This window comes from Leptonychotes weddellii, chromosome X (genome assembly GCF_054177405.1).
Source record: "Leptonychotes weddellii isolate Sample4059 chromosome X, ASM5417740v2, whole genome shotgun sequence".
NCBI lineage: Eukaryota > Metazoa > Chordata > Mammalia > Carnivora > Phocidae > Leptonychotes > Leptonychotes weddellii.
In genome coordinates, this window is record NC_138385.1 from 611,257 (window position 1) to 626,812 (window position 15,556).

General features: G+C 39.6%; 1 protein-coding gene across 10 annotated transcripts in view; it reads left to right on the forward strand.

The window, feature by feature from the left end:
* The window catches only part of F8 (coagulation factor VIII), a 133,697-nt gene that overhangs the window by 39,439 nt on the left and 78,702 nt on the right, over positions 1–15,556 (forward strand). For all 10 annotated transcript variants that reach the window (XM_081807991.1, XM_031031877.2, XM_031031875.2 and 7 more), the window contains 5 exons: positions 84–200; positions 2,061–2,282; positions 4,981–5,239; positions 5,472–5,643; positions 12,015–12,108. In XM_081807991.1, the coding sequence (XP_081664117.1) occupies positions 84–200; positions 2,061–2,282; positions 4,981–5,239; positions 5,472–5,643; positions 12,015–12,108 (864 nt within the window). The remainder of the gene's footprint in view (positions 1–83; positions 201–2,060; positions 2,283–4,980; positions 5,240–5,471; positions 5,644–12,014; positions 12,109–15,556) is intronic.

Genomic DNA, 15,556 nt, shown 5'->3' on the forward strand with positions numbered 1-15,556 from the left:
ATGGGAGGGAGGGAAGGAGAGAGGGAGAGTGATTCATGAGACAGACACTTAGCTGGCCCTATATTTGCCTCCTCTCTCATCAGGGAAAAGTTGGCACTCAGAAACAAATGAGCCTTTGACACAGGCTTTGGATCCTGCATCTGCTCAGGCCCAGCATGAAATGCACACAGTCAATGGCTATATAAACAGGTCTCTGCCAGGTATGTACACACCTGCTCAAGAATCCTCAGGGTCAGGGCATCTGGGTGGCGCAGCCGCTTAGGCGTCTGACTCTTGGTTTCAGCTCAGGTCATGATCTCAGAGTCAGGAGATGGAGCCCTGCTTTGTGTGCCACCCTCAACGGGGAGTCTGCTTGAGAACCTTTCCCTCCCCGCCTGCCCCTTCCTCCATGCATGCTCATGCACTCTCTCAAATAAATAAATAAATAAATATCTTAAAAAAAAAAAAAAAAAAAAGAATCCTCAGGGTCTTCTGCATTCACCACCAGAGCTCTCTTCTCTGGTTCTCCTCAGACAGCTCTGTATCCCCAGAGGAAAGAAAGCCCACTGAATTCTGGCCTCTGGTGGGGGCTTAAACTGAAGTGGCTGATTCTTCTTCCAGTGACCTAAAAATGAAGCCCTGCCCATGAACACAGAGCTCACAGATTTCTCTTTCCTTTTGCTTAAATATAGGTGAACAGCCAAGGATGAACAAATATTTAAGGGAAACCTGAAACATGAAAGAGATATGCAAAGATAAACAAAAAAATAATAATCCCAGAAGAAAAAGAGATAATACTTAGAAGAAAACTTGTCAAAAGGTCTACTTAGTATTTTCATAAAGATTCAAGAAGATACTGCATCAATAAAGTAATAATATGATTCTATGAAAAGAAACAATTAAACCAAGAGTATGCTAACAAAAGTTAGGAATATGACTGTGAAAATACAAACTCAATAGAAGGTAGTTAGAATAGAGAAAATCTCCCAGAAAGTAAAACAAAAAGAGATTTGGAATACATTTTAAAACAGATTTTAAAAAGCAAAGAAATGATAGAAGAAAGTGTTAAGGATGAAAATATTTGAGTTTTCATACTCAAATTTCCCAGCAGGATAAATAAAAAAAGATCCCCACACAAAATTATGATTGTGGAATTTCAGAGAACAAAGAGAAGATGTTAAAGCTTCCCCTGGGAAAAACAGGTCCCATACAAAGGCATGAGAATTAAATTGGCAATACCATTCAGGGCTTTCTAGGCCTTACTAGAGAGTTTGGATTTGAGACAGACAAGAGATAATGGTAGCTAGCTTGAATTAAGATGTGGGGGTAGTAATGATGGTGAAAAAATATGTATATTTGAAAGCTTCAGGAGGCAAAATATGAGACAGCTGTGCCCTAGTAGTTAACAGTGTAAGATCTAAACATACAGCTGCTTGGGTTCCAATTTGAACTGGGCATCAGGATCCTCTCCTGATAACAATAGTTTCTACATTCATGTGATTACTGGAGTTGAATGAGTTAAAACTTGTAAAATAGTTTGGACAGTGCTTGATATAAAACAAGTGCTCAGTAAATATTAGTATTATTAATTGTATTGTCATAATTAGTATCAGACTGGATTTAGGAAGTGAGAGTGGTGAGAAGAATAACTCTCACTTGCATAATTTTGATATTATTCAAAGATAAAATATTTATTAACAAGAGAATAAGCCTAGGGCTGAGTCCTAGGTGATCCGCCATTTAATGAAGGGTCAGGAAAGGAGGCAGAAGAGGGAGCTATCTAAACAACAGGGGAACAAAACCCAGAGAGGTGTTGGCACAGAGGACAAGGGAGGAAGAGAATCTCAAGAAGGAATGAGTGGTCACCAGGTGCAGATTACTGAAAAGTGTCCATTGGATTTAGCAGCACGACACTCATTGCAGACCTTGGCAAGAGCTATTGGTTTGGCATCCTCGGAAAGTTTGGTTCCAAGTTAGTAATAAAATTTGAAGGTCAATTTGTCTATCCTATTCTAGAAAGTGTTTTCCATTTCAAATTCTCTACTTCTTGACCATAACTGTCTTATTTTCCCATGTTACAGGTCTGACTGGATGTCACAAGAGATCAATCTATTGGCATGTGATTGGAATGGGCACCACCCCCGAAGTGCACTCAATTTTTCTAGAAGGTCACACATTTCTTGTGAGGAATCACCGCCAGGCCTCCTTGGAGATCTCACCAATAACTTTCCTTACTGCTCAGACATTCCTGATGGACCTTGGCCAGTTTCTACTGTTTTGTCATATCCCTTCCCACCAACATGGTAATATCTCTTGATCTTAAAAACGAGTATTATAAATATTCAGCTCTTCTTTTACTGTCCACTGTCCATTATAAGATTTTACCTTGGATGTAAGAGGGCTTGAGTGTTAGTAGTACTGGTGAATTTTTAGTTTAAATGACTATAATAGCGGAGGGGGGACATTTTAGGGACGAATGAGGTGGTGAAAGTGGGGAGGACAGTGTATCATTGGTTTCCTGGCCAGATCCAATCAACTGGCTTCAGTGCTATGGAGAGAGGGATTGTAGATCATACCTAAAGAGATGGGGTTTTTTTTTTTAAGATTTTATTTGCTTATTTGACAGAGAGAGACACAGCGAGAGAGGGAACACAAGCAGGGGGTAGTGGAAGAGGGAGAAGCAGGCTCCCTGCTGAGCAGAGAGCCCGATGTGGGGCTCGATCCCAGGACCCTGAGACCATGACCTGAGCTGAAGGCAGATGCTTAACCAACTGAGCCACCCAGGCACCCCTGAAGAGATGTTTTTGAGAAATTTAAGGAAATAAAAAAAGTCCAGCATTGTCTAGGTTGTAACCATAAGGGCTGCGGGCTAGCAGTAGTGATGCCCAGAGGATATTGCAGTACTCACTATGAAACACCAGACTACTGGTGTACATAGAGGCACTCCATCAATACCTGGAAGGAGATGAGAGACATGGGAAATATAGAGCCTGTCGGGGATAGCAGACACTGGGAGAAGCAATGTGGGAGTGGAAGTTGGTGAGCATATGTGAAACACCACGTGAGGTTTTCAAAGACTTCTTAATGAGGACTTTGCAAAGGGTTAAAGGTCCTGTCTAAGCAAGTTGGGACAGTAATACGGTTTCAAATTATCATTAATGTGACCTCATTTGTAGCTACAGACTGAAAATTCATATAACATGATCATCCCACCCCCATTTTCCTTCTTGTATATTTACTCTGCTAACTCTTTTTTCTTTTTTTAAAGACTCTATTTATTTATTTGACAGAGAGAGACAGTGAGAGAGGGAACACAAGCAGGGGGTAGTGGGAGAGGGAGAAGCAGGCTCCCCACTGAACAGAGAGCCCGATGCGGGGCTCGATCCCAGGACCCTGGGACCATGACCTGAGCCGAAGGCAGACGCTTAACGACTGAGCCACCCAGGCGCCCCAACTCTGCTAACTCTTTTTTTTTTTTTTTAAGATTTTATTTATTTATTTGAGACAGAGAGAATGAGAGAGAGAGAGCACATGAGAGGGGGGAGGGTCAGAGGGAGAAGCAGGCTCCCTGCCAAGCAGAGAGCCCAATGCGGGACTCGATCCAGGGACTCCAGGATCATGACCCGAGCCGAAAGCAGTCACTTAACCAACTGAGCCACCCAGGCGCCCAACTCTGCTAACTCTTAATGTTGGATCAATCTAACATTCCTCTTAGTCTTCTCCTCTGTTGTGGCCCATGAGGGTTATTGGAGAAAAACATTGAGGAGGCCTAATCTTTCGTGTCTAACAGCACTTGTTTGTTCTAGCACTCTTGTATTATCCCTCTCTTCAGATTACTTGCTTGCCTTGGAGAAGAGATTTGATCTTGCCATGCATCCACCATTTTCTCATGTTCTGTGAGTGACCTTGTTTGTAGTGCTCTGTAGTGATGAAGAATAGGGACCTCTTTTCCTCATCTGTTACATAATTTTATGGGACTTTTGACAAGATGTTAGGGGACAAAGGAAGTTGATCCTATAGGCACAGAGGAACAGGTCATTTACTTGTATGCAAGTTGGTTGTTATCTAGTTTGAGGAATTTATGTTTTGTTTTATTATTTTGACTTTTTCCCACTGATTTTAATTGTCATTTTTTCAGAAAAATGCTTTGTCTTGTTGGACCGCAGACAAATCCTTTCATTTTTAGATCTAGAAGGAATTATGTTTAAAGCTGCATGAACCCCAAACTACTTGTTTGCTGCTCCTGAAATCTACCATATTCCCCATCCTCTAGTAAATAGGTCTGCCTTCTTAGTATTGATTTTCAAAATAGCCCTATAGCATAGATTGGGTGGGAATTATTACTATCCACTTATTATAAAGCTAAAGATGAGATTGAAATTGTTGAATAGACTTGCTGTAGGGCTTATAACTAGTCACAGGCAGACATGCTCTTAAAATATATAGCATATATTTCCTTAACTCTAAGTTGTACCTTTTCACGTTTTTATGAACTTGAAATGTCTTAAAATTTATATCTACACTGACATTTTTCCTAGTAAACTTATTAAATCAATGGTTTGTATCATAATTCAGTGGAGTACTGGTAACTGGCAGAATGGGGAGTTGGTTTGACCTAGGCATCCAAATGCTGAAAATATAGTTTCTCAAGTCTACTTGTTTATAATTAGAGAATTGGAGAGTGATATGTTCAGAGCCAATTCCAGAAGGAAAATATTCATACATATTATAAGAGCAAATGAGTGAGTCTTGAAAGAAGGATAAAACATATACTGGAGGAGAGTCAGGCAGAAGGGAAATGGTGAGTGCAAAGATCATAGGAAGAAACCAGCAAGTACCAGCTACGGGGGAGGTAATCCCTATAGGAGAGTGACAAGATAAGGGTATAAGACTTGCCTCTCTTAAGAGAGGGTCTTGAAGGCCTAATGAGAGACAAAGAAGTTGTAGAAGTTAAGGCAAGTCTTATAGGAATCTGACATTGTTTGGTTTGTCTGACCTCAGGTGGTATGGAAGCTTATGTCAAAGTAGATAGCTGCCCAGAGGAACCCCAACTACGGATGAAAAATAATGAAGAAGAGGAAGATTATGGTGATCTTTATGACTCTGACATGGACGTGGTTAGCTTTGATGATGACAACTCCTCTCCCTTTATCCAAATCCGCTCAGTTGCCAAGAAGCATCCTAAAACTTGGGTCCACTATATTGCTGCTGAAGAGGAGGACTGGGACTATGCTCCCTCAGGCCCCCCCCCCAATGATAGGTAAGCAAGCACCTTTTAACTCTTGATATGAACTCTTCCTCATTTTTAAAAGGTTATTGCCAATTATTCAAAACAACAAATCTTCAAGCCATGTTTATTGTATTTACTTGTATTTTTCTCACGCCTTCTCATCGATTAAATCATTTCAGCTGTTTTAGAGCTGGATTTTAGCCACCTGTCCTCTACCTAGAATTCTCCATCCCAACATCTCATCTATTTGTGTCTCATGCAGAAGTTATAAAAATCTGTATTTGAACAATGGTCCTCAGCGGATTGGTAGGAAGTACAAAAAAGTCCGATTTATGGCATACACAGATGAAACATTTAAGACTCGTGAAGCTATTCAGTATGAATCAGGAATCCTGGGACCTTTACTTTATGGAGAAGTTGGAGACACACTGTTGGTAAGTTGAGGAAGAGGAATAAGGTTGGGTAATTATGAAGACAAAGTCTGGAGCATTTTGAGTTTCTAAAAGCTTCATAATTCAGTTTTGTGTTCCAATGGTTATGATCTTCTAAAAATTATGTTATACAAATAAATATAGATTATAAATTTGTTTTAAAAATATGAGTATATAGAATACAAATTTAATGCCACCCATTAAACCTGTCACCCCTTTGAAACACTTATTACATGGTCTTTGATACATATCCTTATATAATTTTTTTCCACTAATTATATAGTACAGGAATCATCAGACTGTGGCCTGTGAGCCTAATTTGGCTCATAGTGTGTTTTTGGACAGCCTGTGACCTTTCAGCCTGTGAAGGATTTTACCTTTTAATTTTTTTTTAAGATTTTATTTATTTATTTGAGAGAGTGAGCGAATGAGAGAGAGCACGAGCGGTGGGGAGGAACAGAGGGGCAAGGAGAAGCATTCTCCCCACTGAGCAGGAAGCCCAACGCAGGGCTCAATCCTGACATGGATCCCATGGATCCCGGGACTCCGGGATCACGATCTGAGCCAAAGGCAGACTCTTAACCCACTGAGTCGCCCAGGCGCCCCAGATTTTACCTTTTTAAAGTGTTGTAAAGAAAAGAATAATAATAATAATACGACAAACATGTGACAGAGACTAGATATGGCTCACAAAGTTTAGAGCATTTACTGTCTGGCCCTTTCCAGAAAATGTTTGCTGTCCCTTGATATAGGGTATTAAGAAGCCTTATGCTGCAAAGAATAGGGTACTGAATAAGCTGTGGTTTAAAAAAATAGGGATTTATTTTTTCACCATCAATTTAGAGATGGATGGTTGTTTATATCAACTCAGCTGCTCCAAAATGTTTTGAAGGATGCTGATCATTATATATGGAGTGTTGAGCAGAATACCATGAACCTGTTACCAGTGCCAGAGGAGGACTCCAACTATATTACATGCCAACCACTGGGAATAGAAATCCAAACACTTCTGCCCTCAGCATCTTGGTAGCAGAGTCACCCAGGAAAACACAAGGCAATCAAGCCCTGGATGACACAGTGCTTCTACTTACATAGAGAAGAGACAGAGCAAGGTCAGCTCCAATAGTATGCATGGGTCCCCTATGGCTAGCAGATATCCCTCAGCAGCCAGCACAGGGCAGTTGGCCTCTGTGTACCCCCCTTGTGCTGAGACAGAAGGATCCCAACTCCTCCCCCAAGGAGTCTGAAATACTGAAAGCTGAGGGCATGCATGGGGTCACTGATGCACATGCTTAAGCAGAACAAAGGACCACCCAATGAGACTGAAACAAGGAAAGATACTCCCATGCAAGGTGATAAGCCTGCCATAGGCTGTGTGGGCTCTTTAGCTCCTGGTAAGGTGGTGTACCAGGCTTAAGACCCATTCTTACATAGCCAAGTAGGGATCCAAAGACTGTGCACACAAGACTACCTTTCCTGATGTGGAGTTTTGTTAGATAATGCCAAAGTCCTTCAGCAATTCTGCCGCAATTTAGACCCTCACCAAGAGTGTCTGAGTATGCTTTCCCCACATCATTGACAATATATATTATAAGCCTTCAGAAAAATTTTCCAATTTGATAAGCTAAGTATTTATATACTGTCTTCATTTGCATTTCCCCAATTAGTAGTGAAATTGCTGTTTCATGTTTGTTGACTATTTACATGACACCCTCAGCAAATTGCCTGAAATTTTGTCCAGTTTTCTATTAGGATGGTTGTCTCTTGCTTATATATTTGTAAAAGGCTTTATGCAGTGTGGATATTGGCACATTGTTATTTTTCAAATATTTTTTCAATCTGTCACTTGTACTTTTGTCCTACAAAGATTTTTAGTCTTTATACAGTCAAGATATTTTTTTTTTAAGATTTTATTTATTTATTTGACAGAGAGAGAGCATGAGCAGGGGGGAGAAGCAAGGGGAGAGGGAGAAGCAGGCTCCCCGCTGAGCAAGGAGCCCAATGAGGGGGAGTGACAGAGGGAGAAGCAAGCCTCCCGCCGACGGGAGCCCGATGTGGGGCTCGATCCCAGGACCCTGGGATCAAGACCTGAGCTGAAGGCAGGTACTCAGCCAACTGAGCCACCCAGGCACCCCTACAGTGAAGATCTTTTATCAATCTTTTTATTTATATTTTTCTGGATATTTTTGATTTATGATTTCTGCCTTGGAATGTCTTCATCACCTCCAGATTATAAAAATAATCTATTACATTTTATTCTTTATACTTTAATAGTTTTATTTTTATAATAAGGATTTTAATTGCTCTGGAAGTTACTTTTGGTTATAGTGTATAGTGTCAAATAAGGATTTTCCCAAATGAGAGCTAACTGGGCCAACTGATCCTTTTTTCACTAAATTAAAAATGCCTCCTTTATTATATACCAAATTGCTAATATCTGTTTTCTTTAATTGATCTGTTACCACTCTGTTTTGATGACTGCAACCTTGTCCTGTGTTTTGATATTTGTAGAGCAAGTCTTCCCTGATTGTACTTTTTCAACATTTTAATTAGCTATCCTTGTATAATTTTTCTTCATAAATTTTATTTACCTATTTTTGAATTATCCAGTAAAAATAATTCAAAAGTCAAAAAATGTATACAGTGAAAGGCAAATTTTTCTCCCTCCCAGACTTCTAATCCCATAGTCTGATAGGCAGTCATTACTGTCAGTTTTAATATCCTCTTCCAGAAATAGTATATAAATATATATGTTTATGTTTATATTTTAAACAAAAATAGGAGCACTATGTAAATTGTTCTGTACCTTGATTTTTTTAACTTAATGTATCTTGAATATCATTTCATATCAAGATATATAGATCTGCCTCATTTTTTGATTTATATAAGTTATGTTCGAACATCTTCTTGAATCCTATTAAACTTTTCTATCAATGTAAGAATTTGAGGATTATTTTTGACTTCTTATATGAAAAATTTCAAACATACCTAGAGGTAGAATAGCAAAATAAAGTTCTTTGAACCCATCACTCAGATTCAACAGTTTTTGACAAATGGCTAATCTCCTTTTATCTATAAACCACCTAGGCCTAACAGACATCTATAGAACAGTCCACCCACTTCCAGTAGAATACACATTCTTCTCAAGTGCACATGAAACATTCTCCAGGATAGACCATTATGCCATAGAACAAGTGTCAAAATTTTAAAGAAAGCTATAGTCCAATATCCCTCATGAATATAGATACAAAAATCTTCCACAACACATTAGTATACCAAATCTAGCAACAATTTAAAAAAGAACATATGCCATGATCAAGTGGGATTTATCCCAGGATAACACAAGGTTGGTTCAATATATGAATATTAAGGCAATACACCATATTAATCAAATAAAGAACAAAAAGCACATGATCATATAATAGGTGGAGAAAAACAGTTTGACAAAATCCGCTACCCATTTGTGATGAAAAAAAGTCTCAATGAACTAGCAACAGAAGGCAAGGTCCTTAATTTGATGAAGAACATCTAAGAATATTTATTATATGGTGAAAGATTGTTTTCCCCCTAAGACTGGGGAAAAAATTAAGGGTCTACTCTTGTCACTTCTATTTAATATTGTATTGGAAACCAGTGCAATAAGCCAAAAAAAAAAACGAACAACAACCAAAAAACAAAAACAAGAATTAGAGGCATTTGGATTGGAAGGAAGAAATAATACTGTCTTTATCTGCAGATGACATGATCTTATATGTAGAAAATAATTAATACATAATAAAAAAAATCATAGGAAATTGGGATTGCAAGGGACATCCTTATCCTAATAAAGATCTGCAGAAAACCTATAGTCACCATCACACTTGGTAGTGAAACTCAGAAATCCTTCTGTTAAAGATCAGGATGGGGCGCCTGGGTGGCTCAGTCGTTAAGCGTCTGCCTTCAGCTCAGGTCATGATCCCAGGGTCCTGGGATCGAGCCCCACATCGGGCTCCCGTCGGCGGGAGGCCTGCTTCTCCCTCTGCCACTCCCCCTGCTTGTGTTCCCACTCTCGCTGTGTCTCTCTCTTCAAATAAATAAAATCTTTAAAAAAAAAAAAAAGATCAGGATAAAACACATCTCTGTGTGATATTTTACTAGAAACTGTAGCCAGTGTTCTTAGGAGAAAAAGTTTTCAGATTGGAAAGAAATAAACAAAACTTATTATTTGAAGATTAAGTAAATGTATGACACTTGGTGGGAGCCAGATTTCTTGTTGGAGAGGGTAATAATAAAATAAGGCTAGAATAAATCTTGGGATTCTGGATTAGAATTGGAGGCACCAGTATAATTCTTAATATAGTAAGAAAGTACCCAGTAAAAGAATAGGACAATGTCAAAGGAACACAAGAGTGTTCAGAGCTTCTAATGGCCAAGGTGGAAGAATTTGAGCAATAAAATAAAGTAGTATTGGATTATACCCCAAAGTATAAAATAAACATCCATGAATCATTACTGATGTAAATAAATGATTAAATAAGCAAATAAATGAGGAAGTAGAGACATAGCTCACATACAGAAGGGTTCTAAAAAAAATTATGTAGGTATGTAATTCTTTTGGGGTTAATTTTTGTAAAAGGTGTAAGGTCTATGTCTAGATCCCTTCTCTCTCTCTCTCTCCTTTTTTTTTTTGCATGTGGATGTCTGGTGGTTCTAGCACCATTTGTTGATAAGACTATCTTTGCACCATTTTATTGTCTTCTGCTTCTTTGTCAAAAATCAGTTGACTATAGGGCGCCTGGGTGGCTCAGATGGTTAGGCGTCTGCCTTCGGCTCAGGTCATGATCCCAGGGTCCTGGGATCGAGTCCCACATCGGGCTCCCGGCTCAGCGGGGAGCCTGCTTCTCCCTCTGACCCTCTCCCCTCTCATGCTGTTTCCCTCTCGCTCGCTCTCTAAAAAATAAATAAAATCTTTAAAAAAAAAAAAAAAATCAGTTGACTATATTTATGTGAGTCTGTTTCTGGGCTCTCTATTCTGTTCCAAAAGGAAGTTTTTAAAATGGAAGATGCTGCAACCTTATTGCGTACTAGTACAAAAGAGATGTTGGCATTAGATAGGAGGCCAAGGAAATTCCTTTCTCAGTGAAAACATAAGCGCCCGAGAGTGAAAATCTGAAACCAAATATTAATCAACTAAGTAAGTGGGAAGGTGAATTTCTAGGAGAACCAAATAGATAGCTAGGTAACTTGAGTGCTCATTTGAGATTTGTGATCATGAATTTTAAAAGGCTGATTGCGGAGCTGTGTGATTTTTCATCTACACCATTCTGCTGCTTTAAGTGCGGGCAAAGAATCAGCTCTTTATTGGGTTTTACCAAATGAGTGGGTTTTAAGACAATAATACAGGTGGAAGTTTTGGGTTTTTTTTATGTTACATTAGTCACCATACGGTACATCATTAGTTTTTGATGTAGTGTTCCATGATTCACTGTTTGCCTATAACACCCAGTGCTCCATGCAGAACATGCCCTCCTTAATACCCATCACCGGGCTAGCCCATCCCCCCCCCCCGCCTCTAAAACCCTCAGTTTTTTCAGAAGTTGGTTTTTTATCCTCATGTCATACCCAACCTCAGATCTAGAGACTGGGTTGATGTGTTCAAATGTTCTTAATTGCTGCTTCCATGTTACTGCTCTTCCATTCTTCCTCCCATTTAAAGCTCATGCAGTCAGGTAACACTGACTGCCACCCTTCCTTAGTTCTGTAATTAACTGTCCTCCTAGTCATGCCTGCTCATTCAGTGAAGATTTTATCACCTGAGTCACTGTTTTCCTCTTCACTCTTGGGGAATTTAGTACCCAAATGGTGGAATAAGACTGAGGGAAAGCAGTGCCCTCAGCAAACATTCAAATTTCAATTAGTGTATGGGGCGCCTGGGTGGCTCAGTCGTTAAGCGTCTGCCTTCGGCTCAGGTCATGATCCCAGGGTCCTGGGATCGAGCCCCGCGTCGGGCTCCCTGCTCCGCGGGAAGCCTGCTTCTCCCTCTCCCACTCCCCCTGCTTGTGATCCCTCTCTCGCTGTCTCTCTCTGTCAAATAAATAAAATCTTTAAAAAAAAAAAAAAAAAAAATTTCAATTAGTGTGACAAGGTGCAAGGAATACTTCTGAAACGATTGAAATAACTTTAAAGAAATGGAAAGGGGCCTTTAGTAAAAAAAAAAAACCTAAGTAGCTGTCTGAGCAATTTTATGGAAAGAACAAATATTTTGAGCTTTATCTAGGCTCAAACCCCTATAACATGGATATAAGACAGCTTTTGTTTTCTGGAGATAGGCCACACTTTTCCTGTTGATCCTAGTTGTTTTAGGACTTGATCTTGTATTTCATTTATACTTTCAGATTATATTTAAGAATCAAGCAAGCCGGCCTTATAACATCTACCCTCATGGAATCACTGATGTCAGTCCTTTGCACTCAGGGAGATTGCCAAAAGGTAAGTGTTACCTCAATTTCCATATGTATTACATCTCTATGCTTTACAGTACACACAAGAAAATGCTATAATTTTTGCTTTAAATAGTCATATGTAGGGATGCCTGGGTGGCTCAGCCAGTTAAGCGTCTGCCTTCGGCTCAGGTCATGATTCTGGGGTCCTGGGATCAAGCCCCTCATCGGGCTCCCTGCTCGGCAGGAAGCCTGCTTCTCCTTCTCCCACTCCCCCTGCTTGTATTGGGCTATACCTTTATGAGTTTGGTTTTTGTGTTTTTTGTGTTTTTTTAAAGATTTTATTTATTTATTTGACACAGAGAGACACATACCATATGATTTCACTCATATGTGGAATTTAAGAAACAAAACAAACAAGCAAAGGAAAAAAGAGAGAGAGGCAAACCAAGACAAAGACTCTTAACTATGAACACCCTGATGGTTACCAGAGGGGAGGTAGGTGGGAGGATAGGTGAACTAGGGGATGGGGATTAAGAAGGGCACTTGCCCTGATGAGCACCGGGGGTTGTACGGAAGTGCTGAAAATAAAATAAAAAAAACAGCATTGAGACACCACTTTTTTTTATTCAAAGAATAGACCTCCAGAAAGCCAACAGACACATGAAAAGATGCTCAACATCACTAAGCATCAGGAAAATGCAAATCAAAACCCAAATAAGATATCATCTTACACCTGTTAGAAGGGCTAAATAAAAAAGATGAGAAATAACAGGTGTTGGTGAGGATGTGGAGAAAAAGGAACCCACATAAACTATTGGTGGGAATGTAAATTGGTACAGCCACTGTGAAAAACAGTGTGGAGTTTCCTCAAAAAATTTTTAAAAAATTTTTAAATTAAAATACCATATGATCCAGTAATTCCACTATTGAATATCTACCCAAATGAAATGAAAAATGAAAACACTAATTTGAAAAGATACATGCACCCCTATGTTTATTGCAGTATTATTTAGATACCACATCTCCTTATAAAATATGTGAGTTAAAACTCCAGTAAGCAGTCCTTTGGCATATATTTGGGCCTGAAATTCTCATGGTCAACTGGATTATCATCTGTAGCTTATCACTCTGGTTTTGATGTCTATTTTTTAAGCACTTGAGATTTTTTTTCTTCTTCATAGATTTTCACTTATTTATTATAAACATTTAATAATATTATTATCAGGTGCCTGGGTGGTTCATTCAGTTAAGCGTCTGCCTTCAGCTCAGGTCATGATCCCAGGGTCCTGGGATCGAGTCCCGTGTTGGGCTCCCTGCTCCACGGGGAGTCTGCTTCTCCCTCTGCCCCTCCTCCCACTTGTTCTCTCAATCCCTCTCTCTCTCTCTGAAATAAAATCTTTAAAATAATAATAGTAATATCTATTATTTATATGTAATAGTGGACAGACCTACTTAGCTCAAACTAACAAGCTAGCAAAAATCTCCTGGACTGACATTTTTTTTAGTACAAAAAATTTGTAAGACATTTGAAGACAATGTACCTTGAACAAAATAAAATAAATTACAGATTATCAAGATACAAACTTCTTTTTCAGTTCTTATTTATTTAGTTACTTTAAGTAATTAAATTCGGTCAGTTAACATACAGTGTTATATTAGTCTCAGATGTACAATATAGTGATTCAACACTTCCATACATCCCCCAGTGCTCATCACAAGTGCATTCCTTCATCCCCATCACCTAGTTCACCATCCCCCACACTCCACATCTTCTTTATCCATTCATCTGTCGATGAACATCTGGGCTCTTTCCATAGTTTGGCTATTGTGGACATTGCTGCTATAAACATTGGGGTGCTGGTGCCCCTTCTTTTCACTACATCTGTATCTTTGAGGTAAATACCTAGTAGTGCAATTGCTGGGTCATAGGGTAGTTCTATTTTTATTTTTTTATTTTTTTATTTTTTATTAAAGATTTTATTTATTTATTTGACAGAGAGAGTCACAGCGAGAGAGGGAACACAAGCAGGGGGAGTGGCAGAGGGAGAAGCAGGCTCCCCACCGAGCAGGGAGCCCGACGCGGGGCTCGATCCCAGGACCCTGGGATCATGACCTGAGCCGAAGGCAGACACTTAACGACTGAGCCACCCAGGCGCCCCTCTATTTTTATTTTTTGAGGAACCTGCATACTGTTTTCCAGAGTGGCTGCACCAGTTTGCATTCCCACCCAGTGCAAAAGCGTTCCCCTTTCTCCGCATCCTCACCAACACTTGTTTCTTGTGTTGTTGATGTTAACCATTCTGACAAGTATGAGGTGATATCTCATTGTAGTTTTGATTCGCATTTCCTTGATGATCAGTGATGATGAGCATCTTTTCATGTGTCTGTTGGCCATCTGGATGTCTTCTTTGGAAAAATATCTATCAGGTCTTCTGCCCATTTTTTAATTGGATGATTCATTTTTGGGGTGTTGAATTTTATAAGTTCTTTCTATCTATTGGATACTAACCCTTTGTCAGATGTCATTTGCAAATATCTTGTCCCATTCAGTAGGTTCTCTTTTAGTTTTGTTGATTGTTTCCTTTGCTGTGCAAAAGCTTTTTATCTTTTTTAACATTTTTTATTTAAATTCAATTAATTAACATATAATGTATTATTGGTTTCAGAGGTACACGCCTGTGATTCATCAGTCTTATATAATACCCAGTGATATTACATCACATGCCCTCCTTAATATCTATCACCCAGTTACGCCATCCCTCCACCCTCCTCCTCTCCAGCAACCCTCAGTTTATTTCCTATGATTAAGAGTCTCTTATGGTTTGTCTCCCTCTCTGGTTTCTTCTTGTTTTACTTTTTACTCTTTTCCCCTATGATCCTCTCTTGTTTCTTAAATTCCACATATTGGTGAGATCATAGTGATAATTGTCTTTTTCTGATTGACTTATTTCACCTAGCATAATACCCCCTAGTTCCATCCACATCATTGAAAATGGCAGGATTTGGGGTGCCTGGGTGGCTCAGTCGTTGAGCATCTGCCTTTGGCTCAGGTCATGATCCCGGGGTCCTGGGATCGGGCCCTGCATCAGGCTCCCTGAATGGCAGGAGGCCTGCTTCTCCCTCTCCTCCCCCCTGCTTGTGTTCCCTCTCTTGCTATCTCTTTCTCTGTGAAATAAATAAAATCTTAAAAAAAAAATAAAATGGCAGGATTTCATTTTTTTGATGAATATATATACACATACATACACACCACATCTTTTTTTTTTAAAGATTTTATTTATTTGACAGAGAGAGAGAGAGAGAGATCACAAGCAGGGAGACAGGCAGGCAGAGGGAGAGGGAGAAACAGGCTCCCCACTGAGCAGGGAGCCCAATGTGGGGCTCGATCCCAGGACCCTGGGACCATGACCTGAGCCGAAGGCAGACGCTTAACCATCTGAGCCACCCAGGCGCCCCCACACCACACCTTCTTTATCCATTCATGTGTTGAAGGG